We start from the raw sequence: 23,257 nt of genomic DNA, 5'->3' as shown, positions 1-23,257 counted from the left end.
ATGCCCTGTTCACCCAATCTGGTTCCAACCATTAGATTATAAGCCCAAACAGTAAATTGTAAATCCTGTTGGGAAGTTGGTGAGTAAAGTTCACAAATGAGTGTAGGAAGCAGCAGCAGTAGCCTGGCCAAGTCAATTTGATTTTTTTTTTTTTTTTTTTTGTGTGTATGCGCAAAGGGGAAGGAAAAACCACCTGTTTCAAAAGCAATTACACATTTTTTATACATAAAAGCAAAGAGGGCTTCTGATGATTTTTTTTAGTGGGAATCCTGATGTGACCTATCACCCAGAGCAACAAAGTTGTTTCCTTGTTCTACTTCGTGTTTCATTCTTGAGATTCACTCCAGCAGGTTTCTCTTGCCAATCTCTTTGCTGCAAATGGTAAACAGGAGGACACCATCGGAATTGCAAAACCAAGTTCTCATACAACCACGAAAAAAGAAGATAAAAGGAGAATGTACATGTCTGATCGGTGATCTCTAACAAATATAATGGTCCTGCTATTTCTTCCTGCGTACCATAACTGGATTATTCAATATAATCGAATAATGAGATGCACTTCTCAATTGATGCCAGAAAGAATACCTCATTCTGCAACTCTCCAAGTCCAGATCGCATTTGTTTGTCACCGGTGCCATTAGGCATGGAAGTAAGGGAAACCATGATTGACATACAATTAAATAAGAGCAACTCTAGTTGGCTCAGAATTTACTCTAACAAAACAATTCTATGTAAACCAATTACTCGATTATAAGCAAAATGAACCATTTATGGGGATACAGAAACATATGGAATTGAAAAATTGAAGGGAAAGACATACCCACCAGCTTCGCTTGCATGATCCTGTTGCCAAGCCTAGCCATTGCAAACTTTGGATGATCAATGATAGTTGCTGCTGCTGCTGATGCTCTCTCTCTCTCAGTGGGCCAATATCAATAGGTGAAGACCATAGCATGAGCCCATTGGATTTTGTGGAACCCACTACAATCTCAAAATTGCATGGATATATGGGGAACTGGATAATCCAACACTTATGGTCCCGGATATTCAAGTTTTTTTCTTTGTACCAAGAATAGAACAATATGAGAAATTATCTTGTATTTATTCCATATATAAAAATAATATACCAATTTATTTTTAATATATATTTATTTAAAAAACTCTATTCAATTCTATAACGAAATATACTATTTTGTGTTTAATAAACAAACATGCAAAGTTAATATAAGAATACTCATAGGTTAAAATTTAATTGGGTGAAGTGGAGACATGTAAAATTATTAATTTGTTGGAATATATTGTTGAGAATTTTTTTGTTAAATAAAATAATTCATTAAATATTAACAGAATCAATGGTTAATACATAAAAAAAAAAATAGTACAAGATAAACCAAGATATTTTTAAACATTTTGAATTTGAGTGACGTTGAGTGTTCTAGAAGATTTACATGATGGAAAGAAAATTGACCTAAATTGGATTTTTTATACGTTTAAAATATAAGGAAATTTTTATCCATATTTAATTTATTATAAAAAAATTTTCTTATTAAGACTTATTTATCATGTATCTAAGATATAATATATATAGTGAGACTACTTATATGAATCTTATATATTTATGTATTAGGTTCATAATGAATGAATCGTATATAGGCAGAAATTTTCTATTATAAATTTAAGATATAAATATATAGAATTCATATATTTAATAAGTGAATCTTACTATATATTCTGTGAGATTTTTTTTACTCAGAATCAATCCATTAAAGAGCAAAATATAAGATATATAGTGAAATCTATATATTAAATATATAAATTTATATATTTTTATTTTAAATTTATAATAAAGCTGATATATTTATATTTTAAATTTACAATAGAGCTGCCTGGATAAAAAATTTCCTGAGGGAAAACTACCTTTCTTTTCAAAAATAAAAATCATTGTATGGACCCCAAAAGATTTTTTCTTTTCTTGAAACAAACCTTACAACAGCTAGGAAGTTCCCTTTACAATTTCCCCACGAAAAAACAAAACATGTTGAAGAGCAAAAAACCAAAAAACTCCAACTCCATTTTCTCTTACCCTTTGATTCCTCTTGAAGCTCACACACATTCTCTAGCTCCCATGGATGTCTCCAAAGTTGAACAACAACCTCCTCACTGCTACGCTCCTATTCCTTGCCAGCACGACCAAAACTACGTCGTTTTACCCTTTTACCACCCCACCATCCGCCGCCCTTCTTTGCGTATATTCATCATTTCCATCGTCGTCTTCCTCCTCCTCGCTGCTCTCGTCTACCTCTTCTTGCCGTCTGATCCCTCCCTCAAGATCGTCCGGCTACGGCTAAACAAATTGCATATCCACACCTTGCCCATAATCAGCATTGATGTATCATTGCATCTCACTGTAAAGGTACGTAACCTGAACGTGTATTCCATGGATTTTAGGCACATCGATGTGTCTCTCAAGTATAGAGGGAAGAGGCTGGGGAAGGTGAGATCAGGGCAAGGGCACGTAAGGGCCCTAGCATCATCCTACGTGGATGCTGAGATGGAGTTTAATGGGGTCAGGATTCTGTCGGACGTGGTGTACTTGCTTCAGGACTTGGCTAGGGGCAGGGTGCCCTTGGGTACTGCTACAGTGTTCACTGGCAAGCTTGGGTTCTGGTTCTTTGAGTTCCCTTTGAAGGTATGCATGAAGCTTCTTCTTTAAAGACTTTTTTAAAGATTTGGTATTGTTAGCCTCTTTATTTTTTAAAAAGAGTGGAAAATGCTATATATGATAATGATATAATTTATTAGAGTCTAAATTTGTCACTAGTAATTACTTTGAAAATCCTTTTCTTGTTCTTTGAGTTTCCTTTGAAGGTCAATATTTAATTTAATTTAATGATATAATCTTTGAGTTCTTTTCTGATTTATGCCTATATAAATAGTTAATCAATAATAATTAATATCTAATGTCTAATATAAATAGACTCGATTGATTTATATACCTAATTTCACAGTTGTATTAAGTCATTTTGGCTTAAAGTGTACAAGCAAGGACTAATTTTTTTTTTTTTTTTTTTTTAATCAGACATTGTTGCCTTGCATTTCACAAAATCCTTAAGGTTAGCTTAGAAGCAAACTGCACTTGATGAGTTAAAAGTCAAGAGTCTTTAAATGCCAGCTTAATTATTTGTTAATACTAAATAGTTACGTAGGAAGCTAGCATGCTTGCTTATTATTTACAATACCTTTCTGGATTAATTTGATCAGGAGAAACAAAGTGTGCTCAAAATTTTTATTATTGATTCAATAATTCAATGATCAAATATTTATTTTTAATATAAAGTCTTATATTCAAATACTAAGAGACCTCTTTTTCTAAAATATTTTTTAAATTATGAATCCCAAACAGGCAAAAATGTCATGTGAAGTATTGGTAAACACAAACAGCCAGACAATCGTTCGACAAAATTGTCTCTCCGAGGTATACATAGAGAAAAAGAAAGAGGCTGTCCCTTGACGACGAGGACTGATATGTGCTTTGATGGTCCAGAATAAGTGAAGTTGATGGCCATGGGGGAGAGATGCTGCATGCACCAGAAGCTAAAAGCTAAGTGGATTTCCCTTCGTTTGTACATAAGAAGGGTTGGGTATCAGAAACCAGCTGAAACTTCCATAAATTTAATTGCAATTATTTGTATATGCCTGTTTCTGTTATGCTTGTATTTTTTTCTTTTTCGTTCATTTCTCCTATAATATTGTTATTAGGCAGTGATGGAAATGTAATCGACTGTGTATTTTACTATATATTTGTTAGGAGAATTAATTCCTATATTTATAAGTTTTTATAAAAAATAATAATAATAATAATAACAGAATTTACGAAAAATAACTTTATCTTTTAAATTTTGATTATTTTATTAAAATAAAAAAATATTTATACACATATTATTTAAATATATATTATTAATTTAATATTACAATCAAATAATTAAATAAAAAATAATTTTTATATATAAATAATGTTTTACGAAACAAACGAAACCTTAATTTTGATACTTCCTCCATCTTCCCATCGTTCTTTTTCTTCCTCCATCCTATTCTTCAAATTTAGATGGTAGAATTAAACTTTCTTGAAGCTATGGGGAAATGAGTAATACGAGAACCGTATATCGCAAAGAATAGCTGGTGATAAGATTGAAAATAGGCCGACTATATGACTCTTGGGCCAGCCCATACCGAACCACGTAGTTGGGCACTCAATTGCAGGATCTTCATCCATGGAGTAGTAAGAAAATCTTTGGACCCTTTCCTTCGTTTGAACCAAAAAAAAAAATTATAAGAAAAAAAAATTAATTTTATTCTCATCACACACATATTATTTTTAATATAATTTTTATAATTTTTAAATTAAAAAATTAAATTCTTTTATCTAAAAATAAAAATTGTTAAAAAAAAATAATTGAATTAAATTATTGTAAAATTATGATTTTCAAATAGGAGGTAGTGTTAGAAATTGAAAGTTTAATTATATATAATAATTCTTTTTTATAAAAAAATTTTTAAAAAATGAAAAATTTTAAAAATTAATTTTCCAAAAATTTCTATGAATAAATTTTCTAATATATTTTTAATTAAATTTACAAAATTAGGAATACTTTCTATTAATTATATGATTTTGATTAGTTATTACTGCTGTCGCTGCAGTCGCCAAATCTATATAAAGCAAATGTTTAATTAGAGAGACATATGAGAATTCCTCAAATAGGTAAAAGATGTCCAATTAAAGAACCTAATTAGAAACCTCTTTGCATAACTAACTCCTTATAAATTTATAATAATTTTTTTTTTTAAAAAAAAAATAACAAATTAAGTTAGAGTATAATGGCAACCTTTCAAGCTTAACTGTTACCCCTTTAAAAACCTCAACCATGGTTCTTATTTCAACACCATAATTAATTAATTAATTAATTAATCTCCATTTTACTTGGTCTCATCTAGCACACCCCTCTACGAAGGACACAGCAAAATGAAGCTTATTGTTAACAAATCAATCCTTATTTTCCTTGTCTTCTTCTCCCTTCTCTCATTCTCTACGGAAGCCACTTCTCGTATTCCTTCCAAGCCTACATTTTCATTCTTTGCTTCGGATTCACCATCTCCCTCACCTGTAGAACACTCGTCTAAACTTGTTCCTTTCGATTTGAAACCGTTTCTCTCTGCCCATTTCCCAAATGTGCCACCTTCATCAATCCACTCTTCCCTTAAACATATATGTGGGGTTACTCATAACCCTACAAAGTGTGTCTCTGTTATTGCTCCACACATGACTGGTTCCGTGAATGTTGTTTCATCTTTGCATGTATTGATCAAAACACTCGATGTTCTTGTAAAGGATGTATCCTCCATTGCGATGAAAGTGAGTAAAGATCCATCAACTTCATTTAAAGTCGAGAAAAGCCTTAATATATGCTCAGAACAATACTGGAAGGCCATTAGTAACATTGGAAAAGCTTTGGCTGCATTTTCTGTTTGTGACTACGATGAGGTGCACACCATGCTTATTGCTGCCATTACGAATTTTGGGTTTTGTGATGAAGCTTTCTATAAACAAGGGCTAGCAAAATCACCGATGAAGGATATTAATGGGTTTTTGATAGAGTTTGCTGCATTTGGCGTCGACATTTCTACAAAATTGATGGAAAATATTATTCATTTCTAGTCGAAGGAAAAGAAAATCATCAATTTACGAGAAAATTCATTTGTCATCGTCATGTCAGTGGCTTGTATATATCTTTAAAAAAGAAAACTATTTAAATAATAAAAATGGAAATTGTTAATTAATTAACAAAAACCAATTAATTAAAGTAAACCAATTAAAAATATATAATTTAAATAAAAATATATATATTATAAACTAGTTAGCAAAAAGGGACCCAATCAACCCAGTAATCGATATCAGGTGTTGAGACCTCTCACATCCATCAATTCCCAGTCAACTCAGTCATGTTGTAACGAAATCCAACTAACATGTATCTTAATTAATTTGAGGAGTAAATCCTGGCTATGTCCCTACCAAAATGACAACTTTACCCCTCGATTATGCCACGTGATCATGTCTCAAAATCAACTTGTTTATCTGCAACTCTTAACGTTGATCCTTTACATAAAGCCCAGGGAGCTGCAACTCGTCTAGTCTACCTAGCTACCATGGAACTCAGCAGCTGGTGCAATTCAGGCACTGCTACCACTAACATGGATGCCTACGTGAATGATCGGTATGATCCAATCTTGTCGTCTGTGTTGGAGAGCAGTACTGCATCAAAGAGGCCAAGATGGAGATTGTTGTGGAGGAAAATAATGAGAGAAAAGAAGAAATTTTTTGATTGCTCGTCTGCAAGTAATCGGATGTGTTTCTCTTATGATCCTTATACCTACTCTCAGAATTTCGATCAAGGCTCAACGTGGTCTGATCCTGATAACATGTCTCGCTCCTTCTCTGCCAGGTTTGCTGTTCCTTCCAGGATCTTTGAAAAGACTCATCCTTTAGTATAAAGACAAGAAATTGTGGAGTTTCGAGGTTTCTTGATCATCTCTCTCCCGTAATTTTCTTGATATTCAACATGTAGTTTTCTTTTTCTTTTTGTTATATTGACTAGAATTATTATTTTTTTCATATTGTTCATGTATTTTTGGCACCTTCAGCTTCTTCTTCTTGTCACTTGAATCAGAAGTAACTGAAGATGCTTTTGGATTCATGTATTTTGGCCCATCCAATCTTGCCTTATCTTTTTCTTTTTCCCTAGTAAATTTGAAGCAACTAACCTATCATGATCGCATGATAATAATCTGAACAATGATGATGACTAAAGACAATAATTAATTAATCTCCAAGTGGGCAATTAACTAATTAATAAATTAACATCTTTTTGCAACTTCAAGAAATGCTTTAATTATTAAAGAAGTATAGGTCGTTGAAAGTGGATAGCTCTTCAAAGCGTTTGTTTTTTGTTCTCGTCTCTTGAGTTTAGAGGCAGTGATTAGTGATTTCTAGTTTTATTATTAGATATATAATACTTGGTTTAATTAATTAATTAATTATTGCAATTAAAATAATGATTTTGATTTAGTGGTCCAGACAATGCACAAGAGTGAGACAGTGTACCAGCTGATGATCTATCCAGAAAGATACACAAATGCATGTGCCCCATACAAAATGGGATCTCTCAACCAACACATATAATGGTAGAAGCTGATTGCAGGCTCAATAAATGAGTGCGTTTTGACATTTCCATTACAAACATATAAGGGTCATTTTCAAGAAAACTTTCTCTCTCTATCAGTGGGGATTCTTGAGGACAGTAAGTTCAGATAGCATATGAGGCAACTCAGTGCATGTGCACCATTCCTGTCACACAAGGGCCCATCTATCTTATTAAAACTGTATGCTCATCTCAGTTCAAACTAGTATAAAGCTATATATATTTCTAGGGTTCACACTCCACTTCAGTCCCCTCAGTGAGGTCCACAAGCAATTATAATGGTAGAGGATGCCCCACTTACCTTGTCAAGGAATCAAAATCCCCATATCAAAAGCCTACCAGGTCTCAACTCCATTGTTGATTTCTTTGCCTTTTCTGCTTATGATGTCTTACTAATCACCTAGCTAGCTTAGTGACATAGAAGTTTATATAGTTAATCAGTAATCTAGTCTTGTCTTATTAGTACACTGGTTTTAACTTATCAGAACAAGAGGTTCATAACACTGATTATGATTTATGACAGATAAAAGTAATTTGGAAGATAAGTTTCATCTCTTTAACATTGTTAAGGACCCTTCCAAAATGAACAATAGAAAGCAACTCGCATGTGGAATACCACCAAAAAGACAAAGAGGGAAACAATCAAACTAATCCCAAAGGTAAAGAAGTTTAAAAGAAAAGGCCACCGAAATTAAAGTATGGAATCTCAGATACTAGGATGGTGCCTGCCAGACCTCCTTTAGCCCTTTCCCAAGCCAGTGTGATCCCAGGATTATAGAGGGAGGGCTGGCTATAAATATAAGCCATTAAAATTTTAGTGAATTTTGCTGATGCAATTTTAAGGATCCCAAAGCAGTTCCATTAGTGGGTCCAAAGAGAATCCCTTTAAGGTGCTGCATTACCTCATGAGGAGCCCCTTCAGACCGAAAGTTGGGGGTGTATAATTCTGGATACTTAAAATCAGCCAACAAACAAGAAGTTTTGCTGTTTAAGGTTGCTTCTGCAAGTTACATTATTGCATTGAAACCAAGTCTTGATCGCCTCAACAGCTGGATTTATGGCATCTTTACTACTGGTTTTAAAACAGAGCAAACGACAACTAGAATATCAATTTTACCTACCAAGGTTGGCAACGAACTCATTCATTGTTCAAGATAAAAGTTGGTAAAAATAAAAAGAACAACAGCAAACTGCAAGAACTGATCTCTTAGGTCTGACAAGAAATGAACTAACCTTAAACTAGGAAGACCCAGAAAATGTTTCTGATTTAAATTGAATTAGTGAATCATAATCTAAAATAAAATATTGTTTCTCTAGTTATACTTCAGCACTACTTGTCCCTTATCGCAGTGATTTTCCAGATAGATTCTTGTAAATAACAGAATGTCCTTTTTTTTTGTCACCTTGTTTAACCATATGGAAACATAAACATTCTTTTTCAAGCAATAATTTCATCACATGAGAATCAAGGTACAACCATGTAAGGCTATGCATTAAAAGAAAGAATAATTCATTATCCTTCAATCATTTTTGGCTCCACTGCAACTGGTTCCTATGTGATGACTTGACACCTAAAATATGGATGACCATTAAATGTAAATGGTCAAAAATTTATGAGTAGAAATGGTCCCCAATTCTTTGAATGAATTTGAAGTAACCTCATCTAGTCACCAACAAGATTATTCTTAACAGCTGGGGAGCTTCAATAATTTGGGAGGACAATCTACCCCACCCATCTAAGCCATATTCGCCAATCTCACCTACTACTTTTTTGCATTATTCTTTATGGCATACTTCTACATCAAGTGAAATTAACAATGGTAATTAACTTTAACTACTCTATGCAAATAGGTGAAAAAAGAAGGAGAAAAATAAAAAAAGCACAAGTAATCCAAGCCTTTGGTTAGTTTTCTAGAGTTCTTTATTTCTTTCAATCTCAAATCCTTACTCTGATCATGACATGAAAACACACCCATGTCCCAGTATATCCACTACCTGCCAGCAACCCAACAATTAATACCACTTTGACCATTATCATTGTGCAGTTGTACATGAATTGGATAAGTAATACAATTAATCTCCTATCCCCAAACAAGTCCTATGTCAAGTTAGGTTCCAATCAGAGAGTTATTCAAACCTTTCGAGCAGCAAAGCATAAAAGTACTTTATGGATATTCTAGCATTCATTAATGAAATTAAAAACCTAAAACAAAAGCTCCAATAATTGGCCCCATAGAACAAAATATTTAAACATATATCATTAAATTGAAAAGAGACCTCTCACAAGATATGACTTGCAACAAGCAATCTTATTTTCACACCGAGGTAAGCAAACGACAAACGCATATGAGTAAGAGTAAAATTAATGGAAGAACTCACAATAACAATACTATTTGCAATGCCAAATAGAGGGCTTCAAAATTTATTCTTAAAAAATTTTCACTGATATTGGGAAAGGCAATAAAAATAAAGAAAATGTAATATATGTTCATTGAAACTGGGAAAAATATTTTTTGGCACATCAAGGGAGACCTCAACAAAAATTATTTTTTGGCTGCACTGACTGCACACTAGTTGCAGCCACAAGGTTAAAATTATATTATTAATCATTTTAACTGTCGGCAAAGCTATACTAGAGAGAGGCCACAGATGACTGCAACCAAATAAACACTGCAGTCAGTGAAGATGCCACAAATGGCCTGGTACAGGAACAAACCTCTCTCCAAGAGCTTGACTGCTCCAGCCCAGTTATCTTCATCTTCTTTGCCTGAATTTTGTTCTTCCTCAATCTCCTCGGAGTCATTTCCGCTCTCACGAAACAATCGGGCAAGCACAATTGTTACATCAGTTAACAGGATTATGCAAAAAGGCCTTGAGGCAATGAAGCTATCTGAATTCACAATGACAAGAAAAGCTACAATGAGAGAACAAATAGCTCGCGTTCTCTCAGAGGCTCTAATGCAGTAGTTTATCCTTTTGGAAGAGAACAATTTGGGCTGACTTGGTGCCTTTTGAACTGATGGTGTGATCTCAGAAGGCTGCTGCAGTTTACTCAAGGTGTCAGGGCTTGTCGCACTTTTCACCAAACGAGTTTCCGCTTGGTTTCCTCTATGAAAGTTTCTGGCCCCTGGATACTCATTGATGGTCCTGGTTTTCATGAATTTGGAACCAGAGACATCATCCGTTTCCTCAGGACCAGCTGCAAACGCCATAAATGAATAAACCAACATGTTTTGAGATGACCAACAGACTTTTCTTCAGTATCAAATAGGATTAATTCTAAATCTAACAAATAATTAATGAATAGAAAAATAAAAGGGTTGAGGGCTCCTTTCAATTTTAAACAGAAGCAAGAAAATTGTCCATTGACTTCAATTTTTTTTTTCTCCAAAGGAAAAATTATAAAATAATCAACATTTTCCATTAGCGATATCTCAATAATGCAAATATAATTTATTCATAAAAAGAAATAATGCGAATATAAATTATCACTAGCCCAACCTGTATCAATGACAATCAATCTATCGGGGAAATGATGGTATTATACTAATAAACAGATTTGAGAAAATGGGTACCATTGATTTGAGCATTATCATTAGGAGAGAACATAAGTGATGGAGAAGATTCCGTGTGCGCATGTCGACGTTGACGTTGATTTGATGGTGATGGTAGCGACGGCGATGGACTGAGAGCACGGACTTGGCCGGTGATGAGAGCCAAGCGATCACTCCCTCTCTCCATAATTCTTCTTCTTCGTTCTTGTCTGACATTGCTATCCATTTCTCTCTCTCTCTCTGTCTCTCTCGCCAAGCTCCCTCCGAATTCTGCCTCTCAAAAACGCCTATTCAGTTAGTTATTTCTGTTATATGAGAAACGGTGCCGTAATGGAAATTGCATTTTCAACATATGTTCTTGCTTCTCTATTCTCTCATCTTTATACCTTCTCAATATTTAAGACTAAAATAGAATAAATAAAAAGCTCTATTACAGCGTGAATTTCCATGACAATTTTGGGTGCAATGTTGGAAGAATCCAAACAAGGGAGCAATGTTTGAAACGTTATGCGAGCAAAGCTTTCATCCTCCAAGCTGAAGATGCCACTATCACCAGGCCCAAAAGGAAAATAAGGTTCGTTCTCAATGTAATCGAACTTTATATATATGGGGATGGAAGAATCTAATAATTGGATATATTCTCAATCATTTGACTAAGCTAGACTAAACAATTTTGTACAGAAAATTTATATCCTTTTGTAAATAAAATTCGTAAGTTAATTAGACTTAGGCTCACCCCTAGGTTTGTAAATATTCAACTTGCAACACTTTTCACATATCCACAAAATCAGTATATCCTACATATCCCCAAATTCTCTCTCTTTCTCTCGGTTTTCTCTTCTTCCCCTCTTTCTCAATTATCTTCTACCCAGGTGTCCTTTCTTTTCTTCCCTTTTCTCTTTTTTTATTTATTTTTTATTTTTTTTTATTCACAAGATAACGGTGATTACTCCTGAATAACTTTCTGAAGTTGCTTGTTTCCAGTTTTAAGCTCACTTCTGCAATGCAAGCAAACCATCTGCTTACACGTTTGAAGGCACTCAATTGTAATGGCTATAAATTTTTATGCTAATGCTGGAAGAGCAAATGTTAGTCAATCAAAATAGAGTTTCAGAAATTGGTTTTCGCCATTGTTTGTTTGTTCGCATTGTGAACCAGAAGGTAACATGACAAATTTAGCAAGCATTTCTTCATAATTCTTCATTTTCCTTACTTGTCCATGAAATCCTCTTTGTCATTTGCGACTTCCTGATGGTTCTGGATTATAACAGATGCTTAGAAATGCCCCATGTGTGGTGGGGATTCTAGTAGATAGATGTTGTCCCAAAATAGTCCAAGATGGGGGTGAATTGGACTTTAACAATTTTTCGGCTCTTGCTTGTAGCCTAATAAAAAATTGTGACTTTGTTCAACTAGGTGCTTCTCTACATATAATGAAAGTAATATGTGTTTCAACAATGTGTTCCTAAGTTGCAATTCAAGCCTCAATCTATATTTATAGCTATATCTAACAAAACATGTATCATACAATATATAACTAATTTCTCAACTCACTCAATATGTCCTCAAGTTTATCAATTCAATCTATTCAACCAACATTCAATATCATGTATAAAAGGAAAAATTTAAATTGCACAAAAGTAAGAAGGTCAAGGTTAGAGAGATCAAACATAATAATTTTTATAGTGGTTCGGCTTAACTAGCCTACATCCACTCTCTCAAAGAACCCTCTTTGAGTCTTCTCTCCACTATTTGCTCTTTTGAAAGCAAGAGACCAAAAGCCCTTTACAACATTTCAACACCAAGCTTTTACCAAGATAGCTTGAAACCTTCACAAGTGCGCTGCTATCTCAAGCACTTACTCTCTCAAGCTTTAATAGGTGATTGTACAACCTTTCTTAAATCCAATTTAATGTTTTAACACTCACTCTTACTCAATACAAATCAAACTATAAAGAAGAGATGAGTTGATTTGTCAATGGTAGCTCAAAGATTTTAAAGCTCTTGAATGAAAGCAATAAATGAAAAATCAAAGTTGGAGTTCAAATGTAAGCTTTCATCAAACTAAAATGAAGTAAAGAAGGTGTATTTATAGTCCCAAATCATTTTAGACCGTTTGAAACCTTTTTGGAACGTTATACACACTGCTCAAGACAAAATGGCCGTTATTTTGTCCTTTTGTGTGAAGTTGAGCAGCTCTGATCATTTAGCAAACTAATGAAATTTTGGCAACAGTAGTAAACTGGTTAGTAAACTAATGTTTTAGCAAACACATTAGCAAACTAATATTTTAGCAAACCAGTTAGCAAACTAAGTCATCAGTTGCATGTCTCAACTTGTAAAAAAAATTTAGACCTTAAGAAAAATAAGTTCCAATAGCAGTATCCAAGGTCATGATAAGAAAAAATAATCAGAAAATAAAATTTCATTTTTGAGCTCCATTTGACTAAATTCTCATCTATTCTTTTCACATAAGACCTAAGACTCAATCTCTAACTCTATGACTTTCATACCTTTTCTTTGAGTCTTGGCTTTCATAGTCTTGTTCTTTTCTCATTTTGGATTTGTCTTGAAATGCCTTTGAGTATCCTTTCTCCTTAGATGCAACTTCAAGAGTTCTTTATACATAAGATAAAGAATCTACACATCACTTTAAAGTTGGGTTAGATAGATTCTCTTTGAGTTTTGTTATCATCAAAATCAATGCTCATTTTGAGCTACACGGGGTCAACAATCTCTCCCTTTTTGATGATGACAAAACTCAATTGAATCAACAATAAAAAATAAAAGTGTGTGAAGGTTTATGTGAGTATATGAATCCAAGCAATGTAGTATGCCTAAAGTGCTCCCCCTAAATATATGTACATAATTTCCAAGAAATTTATTTGATGTACAAAAACTCCCCCTGAGTTTATGCTATAAAGCATGATTATAAGATTTTCACAATATTCTCAAAAAAATTTCCATTTGTCACAAGTATAAACACATATCCATTAACACAAGTATTATCAACACATTCATATCCATCCTATAAACACATATTCACATATCCATATCCATCAAGTATAAACACATATCCATATCCATCCTATTCTCCCCCTTTTTGTCATCAATCAAAAAGGAAACAGGAGAAAATAACCCAAAAAGAATCATGTTGGCCCAAATTTAAATGCAGTAAGGGGAACAGTAGCAAACTAAAAACCAATAGTAGCAAACAGACTAGTAAACTAAAAATGCAGATAGGAAACTAAAAATGCAGATTAGATGGGAATCATTTTAGTCTTGTGCTCTTGCGAGTGGATTTGGAAGGCACCAACTTCTTCCTGGTGGGTTTAGCAGCAGGGGGCTGAGATTCTTGGTCAGCCAATTGATCATCCTTCTGTGGCTCATCTTCATCAGATGGTGGTTGAAGAGCAGCAGCTAGTGACTGATATGGATTTGACACGGTTGACTTAGACCTTTTCCTACCTTTCTTGGCTGCAGGGGCAGCAGCTGCAGATAGTTGAGATGGAGCACTTGCTTGGTGATCCTTTAGAGAGGCTTCCTGCTGCTGCGTAGGGGCAGCTGCAGGTTCCAGCAGTGGTGCACTTGGAGGTTCAACAGGTAGCTCACCTTCAGGTTCTACAACCTTTTCACTATCATGCTCAGTGGGTACACTAGTTGCAGGACCAACTTCAGGTTCAATGACCTGTTCACTAGCATAGTCAACAGGGGCTTCTACTGCAGGTGCAAGCTCAGATTCAATTACTTGGTCACTTTCATGTGCCACAGCAGCTGGAGACTTACCAACCTTATTACTTTCACCCTTACCAGTACTATGAGCAGAGACTTGAGTAGCAGCCTCAACCTTAGTTGGGAAACCAGTTTCCTTGGCCTGCTGAAGATCCACAATTAGGCTTTTTAATTCCTCATTTTGAGTAAGCAGGTGACTCACTTTGTAGTCAACCACATCCACAAATTTTCTCAAAAGTTAAATGGACTGATGGGTTGAACTAAATTGCTCATTAACAGCAGCTTTTAGCCCTTGAAACTCACTCATAAATTCATTTGTAGAATTGGAACCAATCTTAGCTGAGGAAGAACCACCTTTTTCAAACATTTTCTTTCTTCCATCAGTGTTAGAGTGAATTTCTCTAAGCACAATCAAATCAGTCTTAGAACTTTCCTTAGAGATATTTACATTCAGCTCTTTAACACACAGCAGTCAAAAGATGTGCATAAGGCAATTTTCCAATCCCATAAGCTTTCACATGTTCTTGAAAATCAAATAAGCCAAATTCATCCTTACTTTGTTAACAATGTGCCACATGATACACATGTCCAGGTGACTCAAATAACCATAGCTGCCAGACTTAGGACAGAAAATGTAGTTCACCATACTGTGAATGATTTTAATATGTTGAAAAGCTTTTGTGCTAGTGGACTTTTCATTTATGGTAGCATTGGCAGGGAAGACTTCATTTTCAAACTCAACCAAATTAAAGCCTGGCACCCTAGCAACATCTTTATGTGTGGAAATTTTATTTCCATCATTAGGCAAGTTCAAAGCCGTAGGAATCATCTCAACAGAAACAACATATACACTATCATTCAAAACAACCTCAATTTTGTCCTCATCATCAACTGTTCTTAAAGTCCTATAGAAATCTTGAACGAGCCTAGGGTAATATGCATTTGTACATTCACAAACAGCCATCCATCCTTGAAACTCAAAAAGTTCTTTGAATTGAAAATTTACCTAACCAAAGTACTCCCATTTGATAAATTTACAATCTAGCAGCGCCTTATCCACTGAGCCTGAAGATTTGACAGCACCCTTTTTGTGTTGGGTATCAATCCCTCGCATTTTTCGCTTCTTTATCATTTCTGGTGTTGATACAGTGGGTTCAACAGCCTTGGATGGGTCAGAGGACGCACTAGCTGATTTCGATTTAGGTGATTTTTTTCTTTCCTTTCAATTTCTTTCGTAATGCGGTGACAGGGATATCGTCGGAGGCTGATGAGGATGACGAAGCAGCAGCAGCAATAGGGGACTTGCATTTAGCGCGAGCCATCGACACAAAAAAAAAATGGTGAAATCTGACAATGGCTTTTCGGTAAGAGAAGATTGAAGAGGAAAAGAGAGATGTGAGGTCTGATGAGTTTAGGTTTGTTTTGCCAGAAAGAAAATGGGTTTGTTTTGGAGGTGTATTGTCGTGAACCAATGCAGAGGAGAGAGAGGGTGACGGTTTCGTGTGGCAGAGGATTTAAGTTCTCTTAAGTCCCGCGCTTTTCTATTCCAGTGTACTTTATCTGAACCTGTTTTCTTTTTTCTTTTTTTTTATATATATTTCAAACAAGTCTATTTATCTTTATATGCACAAATATATATTTCTACATGTCTGACACAGCACTGAGAATGTGATATCAAATGTGAAAAGATAAGTGCATTGCTGGACACGCAGAGAATTTCAAGCACAATCACTTTTTTGTTTGAAATTTGAACAGTACACGATATAGCAAACTAATTTTAGTCACGTAACATTAGCATACAACTCAGTAAACTAATTTCTCAAGTACACAAACAAGTTAGCTAATGTTCTTTAGAGATTTCTCAGCAAACTTATATCACAGTAAATCACTCACACATTGGATAAAATGAAATTATTATGAATTAAATTTCAAGCAAGTGGTTCACACATACCAATTTCCCTTCTAATTTTACAAAAGTTTTCTTCATTAAGTGGTTTTGTAAAAATGTCAGCAAGTTGATTTTCAGAGACAACAAACTCTAGTTTGATATTTCTATTTTGAACATGATCTCTAATAAAATGATGTCTAATCTCAATATGTTTTGTTGTTGAATGTTGGACTGGATTTTTGATCAAGTTCATGGCACTTATGTTGTCACACCTAATTGGAACAAGATTATATTTTAAACCAAAATCTTCCAATTGTTGTTTCATCCATAAAATTTGAGCAACACAACTACCAGTAGCTATATATTCTGCCTCAGCTGTAGATAAAGCTACTGAAGTTTGTTTCTTACTGTGCCAAGAAACTAGTGCAAGACCAAGAAATTGACAAGTACCTGAAGTACTTTTTCTATCCAGTCTACTTCCAGCAAAATCGGAATCACTATAACCAACAAGATTAAATGATTCACATTTTGGATACCATAAACCAATTGAGTATGTGCCAATGAGATATCTAAAGATTCTTTTAACTGCACTTAGATGGGATTCTTTTGGACATGATTGAAATCTTGCACACAAGCAAACACTAAAGTGTATGTCTGGCCTAGATGCAGTAAGGTACAAAAGAGAGCCAATCATACCTCTATAAAGCTTGGTATCTACTTCTTTACCTTTTTCATCATTGTCCAATTTAATTGTTGAACTCATAGGAGTGCCCATGCTCTTCAAATCTTCCATCTTAAATTTCTTTAGCATATCCTTGATATACTTTGATTGATTTATGAAGATGTCATCTTTCATTTGCTTAATTTGAATTCCAAGGAAGAATGTGAGCTCACCCATCATGCTCATTTCAAATTCATTCTGCATAATCTTAGAAAATTTCTTACAAAGAGATTCATTAGTAGCACCAAAAATTATATCATCAACATAAATTTGCACAATGAGCATATCATCATGATGCTTCTTAACAAAAAGTGTTGTGTCCACTTTGCCTCTCTGAAAATCATTTTGTAAAGGAATTTACCAAACCTTTCATACCATGCTCTAGGAGCTTGTTTTAAACCATATAAAGCTTTAGTAAGTTTATAAACATGATTTGGATGCTCATGATTTTCAAAGCCTGGAGGTTGTGCAACATACACTTCCTCATCAATATAACCATTTAAAAATGCACTCTTGACATCCATTTGATAAAGCATAAAATCCTTGTAACATGCAAAGGCACACAACATTCTAATAGCTTCAATTCTAGCAACCGGAGCAAAAGTTTCATCAAAATCAATCCCTTCCTCTTGGTTGTAGCCTTAAGCCACTAGTCTAGCTTTGTTTCTAACAACATTGCCTTTTTCATCCATTTTGTTTCTAAAAACCCATTTAGTATCAATAATTGAATGATCTTTTGGTTTAGGCACTAAATTCTAAACTTTATTTCTCTCAAATTGATTTAGTTCTTCTTGCATGGCAAGAATCCAACTTTCATCATTTTGAGCATCTTCAAAACATTTAGGTTCAATTTGTGAAACAAAGGCAACATTACCAAAATATCTTCTCAATTGAGCTCTAGTCATCATCCTCTAAGATGGATCATCAATAATGTCTTCTTGAGGATGATTTCTATGGAATCTCCATTCTTTAGGTAAATCTTCATGTTGGGGCTCATTTACTTGTAATTCTTCCAAATTTGGCATTTCTTCATTGATTTGATCTTCATTTGCATTATGGACATCTATTGTGGTTTCTCCTTGAGTTTCTTCATCTTTGTCATTAATTTGTTCCGTTTCTTGACTTGATATTATATTTTCTTTTCCAAATACTTGCTCATTGTTATCATCACAAACATTTTTCCTTTTGATAGAAGGGGTTAGTCTCATCAAATAAAATATGAATAGTTTCCTCAATAACTAAAGTTCTTCTATTGAACACTCTATAGGCTTTACTCTTTGTTGAATACCCAAGAAAGATTCCTTCATCGGATTTAGCATCAAATTTCTTTAAGTTATCCTTCTTTTTATTTAAAATATAGCACTTACAACCAAATGCTTTGAAATATGAGATATTTGGTTTTCTTCCTTTCCACAGCTCATAGGGGGTCTTTTTCAAAATTGGTCTAATCAAAACTCTATTCAACACATAGCGAGATGTATTAACAGCTTCAGCCCAAAAGTACTTTGGCAAATTATTTTCACTCAACATAGTTCTAGTCATTTCTTGCAAAGTCCTATTTTTCCTTTCTACTACTCCATTTTGTTGTGGTGTTTTAGAAGCTGAAAAATTATGGTTGATTCCATATTTATCATGATATTTCTCAAATAAATGATTTTCAAATTCAGTTCCATGGTCACTTCTTATAGATGAGATGCAAAAGCCTTTTTCATTTTGAACTATTTTACTAAAAGAGGTGGATTTTTCAAAAGTTTCATCTTTGTGAGTAAGGAAAAATGTCCATGTATATCTCGAATAATCATCAACAATAACTAAAGCATATGACTTCCCACCAAGACTAGTAGGAGATACGGGTCCAAATAAATCAAGATGAAGCAATTCTAATGGCCTAGTAGTAGACACAATATTTTTAGATTTAAAAGATGCTCTAGTATACTTTCCTAGTGCACATGCTCTACATTGAAATTCATTTTCATAATTAATCTTAGGAATCTTTCTTAGACAATTTTGAGAGTGTATGCATGCTTGCATGGCCCAATCTTCTATGCCACAAATAACTAGATTTATCAAGAGATACTAGACATGTACCATGATTAGTTTCAAAATTATTCATGTCAAGCAAGTAAACATTATTGGATCTATTTGCAATGAACAATGTGTCATTATCTAAGTTATTGATTGTACATAGAGAAGAAGTAAACTTTACCTCAAAACCTTTATCACATAGTTGGCTTACACTTAGCAAGTTGTATTTCAAACCTTCAACAAGCGATACATCTTCAATACAAGATTATGTTCCAATTGTGCCATTTCCAATTATTTTTCCTTTCCCTTTATCTCCAAAATTTACATATCCTCCATCTTTCATTGTAATTTCTGAAAATTTATCCTTTTCACCGGTCATGTGCTTTGAACAACCACTATCTATATAGCATTTATCACTTTCCTTCATCCCTTTGAAACAAACCTGAAATTTAATCATTGAACTTTAGGTACCCAAGCAACTTTGGGTCCTTGGGGGTTAGTGACCTTAGGTAAGGTTCCCTTTGGCACCCATACCTTCTTTACCTTAAGAAGACCTTTCCTAAGTGCACAAGAACTAATCATATGACCTCTTTTATTGCAATAATAACATGTAACATTAGGCAAGGAGGATGTAGATGCTTTAATGAAATGATTCTTATATTTACCATAGTTCATGAAACCATCAAAACCAATTCCATATTTTTCATTTGAAATTCTTTGGTTTCCAAGAAGTACATTTAGAGTTTCTTTTCCTTTTGTGAATTTAGCCAAATCATTTGTCAAGGATTCTACTTTTGCTTCAAGAACTTTATTTTTCTCAATGAGCATTTCACAAGTTTCTTTTGAGGTTTTCAACTCTAAGTCTAGTTCTTTGAACAAAGCAATTTGTCCTTTGTAAAACTCATTTTCTTTATGCACATTAGACATGGCAATATTTTGTGATCTCAATGATTCAATTTCTAAATTCATTTTTGTGTACTTTCTCTTGTAATTTCTATACTCATCATATACTTTAGCAAATGCAAGTTCAAGTTCTTCTACATTTGGAGATTCATAAGAGTTTTCCTCATTGTCACTTTCTTCTTCCTTTTGTGAGCTCTCGACTTTCTCTTCAAGTGCCATCATACAAAGAAGAGCAGTCTCCTTGTCACTTGATTCATCATTTGAAGATTCTTCACTATTACTCCATACTACTTTCATAGCTTTCTTGCTCCTATCTTCTTTTCCTTTCTTCTTTTTGAGTAATGGACATTTGGGCTTGATATGTCTAGGTTTGTGACACTCATAACATACAATTTCTTCTTTTGATTCCTTGAAATGTTTATCCTTGGGAGTATACTTTTTCAAGAATTTCTTGTATTTGCTTCCTCCTTTCTTGAAAGCTCTTTTGAATTTTCTTGCAAGCATAGCCATTTCATCATCATCATCACTTGAAGCACTTGAGTTGTCACTTGAGTCAACTTTGAATGCAACTCTTTTCTTCTTATCTTCATCCTTGTTTGACTTGAGAGCAATACTTTTCTTCTTCTTTTTCTCATTTTCAACTTCATCTTTCTTATATACCATCTCATGTGCAATGAGAGAACCAATGAGTTCATCATAGGTGAATGTTTTAAAATCTTTGGTATCTTGGATAACTGTTGTCTTTGCTTCCCAAGATTTTGGAAGTGATCTAAGAATTTTCTTCACAAGTTTGGCATCCTCAAATCTTTTACCAAGTGCTTTGAGAAGATTTACAAGATCAGTAAACCTTGTACTCATATCCGCAATTGATTCTCCTGGCCTCATTTCGAACAGCTGATAATCTCGGATAAGAAGATTTGCTTTAGACTCTTTGATGACATCAGTTCCTTCATAAGTGACTTCAAGCTTATCCCAAATTTCCTTAGCAGATTGACATCCTGAAATACGATTATATTCATTAAGGTCAAGTGAGCAATGCAAAATATTAATAGCTTTAGCATTTATAGAAATTTTCTTCCAATCATTGTCATCATATTCATCTTCATGTTTTGGAACTTTTGTAGTTCCTGGACCATTCTTTTGAGGAACATGTGGACCATTTTTAATAATTCTCCATGCATCAATATCTACAGATTGTATGAAATTTCTCATTCTTACTTTCCAAAATGAATAATTAGTGCCATTGAAGAGTGGTGGTCTAATGATTGAGTAGCCTTCAGCTAATGGTGCGGGTATACCGGCAGTATTGCTAGATGAACCAGCCATTATGGACCACTCTAAGGTTGTAACACCCTAAGTAAGAGAGACAAACTCTGATACCAATTTGTTCTTCCAAAATAGTCCAAGAGGGGGGTGAATTGGACTTTAACAATTTTTCAGCTCTTGCTTGTAGCCTAATGAAAAATTGTGGCTTTGTTCAACTAGGTGCTTCTCTACATATAATGAAAGTAATATGTGTTTCAACAATATATTCCTAAGTTGCAATTTAAGCCTTAATCTATATTTATAGCTATATCTAACAAAACATGCATCATACAATATATAACTAATTTCTCAACTCACTCAATATGTCCTCAAGTTTATCAATTCAATCTATTCAAACAACATTCAATATCATGTATAAAAGGAAAAATTTAAATTGCACAAAAGTAAGAAGGTCAAGGTTAGAGAGATCAAACACAATAATTTTTATAGTGGTTCGGCTTAACTAGCCTACATCCACTCTCTCAAAGAACCCTCTTTGAGTCTTCTCTCCACTATTTGCTCTTTTGAAGGCAAGAGACCAAAAGCCCTTTACAACTTTTCAACACCAAGCTTTTACCAAGATAACTTGAAACCTTCACAAGTGCTATCTCAAGCACTTACTCTCTCAAGCTTTAATAGGTGCTTGTACAACCTCTCTTAAATCCAATTTAATGTTTTAACACTCACTCTTACTCAATACAAATCAAACTATAAAGAAGAGATGAGTTGATTTGTCAATGGTAGCTCAAAGACTTTAAAGCTCTTGAATGAAAGCAATAAATGAAAAATCAAAGTTAGAGTTCAAATGTAAGCTTTCATCAAACTAAAATGAAGTAAAGAAGGTGTATTTATAGTCTCAAATCATTTTAAGCCATTTGAAACCTTTTTGGAACGTTATACACACTGCTCAAGACAAAATGGCCGTTATTTTGTCCTTTTGTGCGAAGTTGAGCAGCTCTGATCATTTAACAAACTAATGAAATTTTGGCAACAGTAGTAAACTGGTTAGTAAACTAATGTTTTAGCAAACACATTAGCAAACTAATATTTTAACAAACCAGTTAGCAAACTAAGTCATCAGCTGCATGTCTCAACTTGTAAAAAAAATTTAGACAAAAATAAGTTCCAATAGCAGTATCCAAGGTCATGATGAGAAAAAATAATCAGAAAATAAAATTTCATTTTTGAGCTCCATTTGACTAAATTCTCATCTATTCTTTTCACATAAGACCTAAGACTCAATCTCTAACTCTATGACTTTTATACCTTTTCTTTGAGTCTTGGCTTTCATAGTCTTATTCTTTTCTCATTTTGGATTTGTCTTTAAATGCCTTTGAGTATCCTTTCTCCTTAGATGCAACTTCAAGAGTTCTTTATACATAAGATAAAGAATCTACACATCACTTTAAAGTTGGGTTAGATAGATTCTCTTTAAGTTTTGTTATCATCAAAATCAATATTCATTTTGAGCTACACGGGGTCAACAATAGATGTATTGGATTAGCAAAGAAAATATCATCAACATCAAGATCCTTCGACGTAGCAGTCATCTTCATTGGAGAAACAGAGGCTATGCAGGTGGCGTTGTGTAGCATCCAGGAGTAAAGCTCGCAATGAGAAGATTCCTGCTTGATGAAAATGAACAGAAATGCAAATCAGCAATGAGAACATAAACTGTTCATGCTAAATATATCATTGCTCCTTCAAGTTGTGACAGATAGGAACAAGAGAACTTCTTGTTTTTATAATGAGGAATGGCATGAAATCCACATATTGAAGTATTTCAATTACTGTTTTGAAAATGTATAAACATATATTATAACTGAATATTCAAATCAAACCAATAAAATTTTGTTAACTTCATCTACTTCGTTTA

The 23,257-nt window shown here is 33.9% G+C and overlaps 4 protein-coding genes across 4 annotated transcripts; 3 read left to right on the top strand and 1 right to left on the bottom strand.

Annotated features, from left to right (window-relative positions):
- The first annotated feature begins 1,949 nt into the window (after window positions 1–1,949).
- Window positions 1,950–3,832, top strand: LOC131180879 (uncharacterized). Its single transcript, XM_058148912.1, has 2 exons — window positions 1,950–2,689; window positions 3,404–3,832. Exons 1-2 carry the CDS (start codon window positions 2,036–2,038, stop codon window positions 3,509–3,511), a joined length of 762 nt encoding a protein of 253 aa, XP_058004895.1. The 5' UTR covers window positions 1,950–2,035; the 3' UTR covers window positions 3,512–3,832.
- Window positions 3,833–5,020: 1,188 nt separating this feature from the next.
- On the top strand, window positions 5,021–5,713 carry LOC110664377 (uncharacterized). Its single transcript, XM_021824070.2, has one exon. It carries the CDS (start codon window positions 5,021–5,023, stop codon window positions 5,711–5,713), a length of 693 nt encoding a protein of 230 aa, XP_021679762.2.
- A 380-nt stretch (window positions 5,714–6,093) lies between these two features.
- LOC110664297 (uncharacterized) lies at window positions 6,094–6,546 on the top strand. The gene has a single exon (XM_021823950.2). The coding sequence runs from the start codon at window positions 6,094–6,096 to the stop codon at window positions 6,544–6,546; it is 453 nt and encodes a 150-aa protein (XP_021679642.2).
- A 3,168-nt stretch (window positions 6,547–9,714) lies between these two features.
- On the bottom strand, window positions 9,715–11,052 carry LOC110665417 (uncharacterized). The gene is made up of 2 exons (XM_021825557.2): window positions 10,829–11,052; window positions 9,715–10,452 (listed from the first exon to the last, which is right to left on the bottom strand). The coding sequence occupies exons 1-2, from the start codon at window positions 11,031–11,033 to the stop codon at window positions 9,881–9,883; spliced, it is 777 nt and encodes a 258-aa protein (XP_021681249.2). The 5' UTR covers window positions 11,034–11,052; the 3' UTR covers window positions 9,715–9,880.
- Between the last annotated feature and the right edge of the window lie 12,205 nt (window positions 11,053–23,257).

This window comes from Hevea brasiliensis, chromosome 6 (assembly GCF_030052815.1).
Source record: "Hevea brasiliensis isolate MT/VB/25A 57/8 chromosome 6, ASM3005281v1, whole genome shotgun sequence".
NCBI lineage: Eukaryota > Viridiplantae > Streptophyta > Magnoliopsida > Malpighiales > Euphorbiaceae > Hevea > Hevea brasiliensis.
This window is presented reverse-complemented; position numbering and strand designations above follow the sequence as displayed.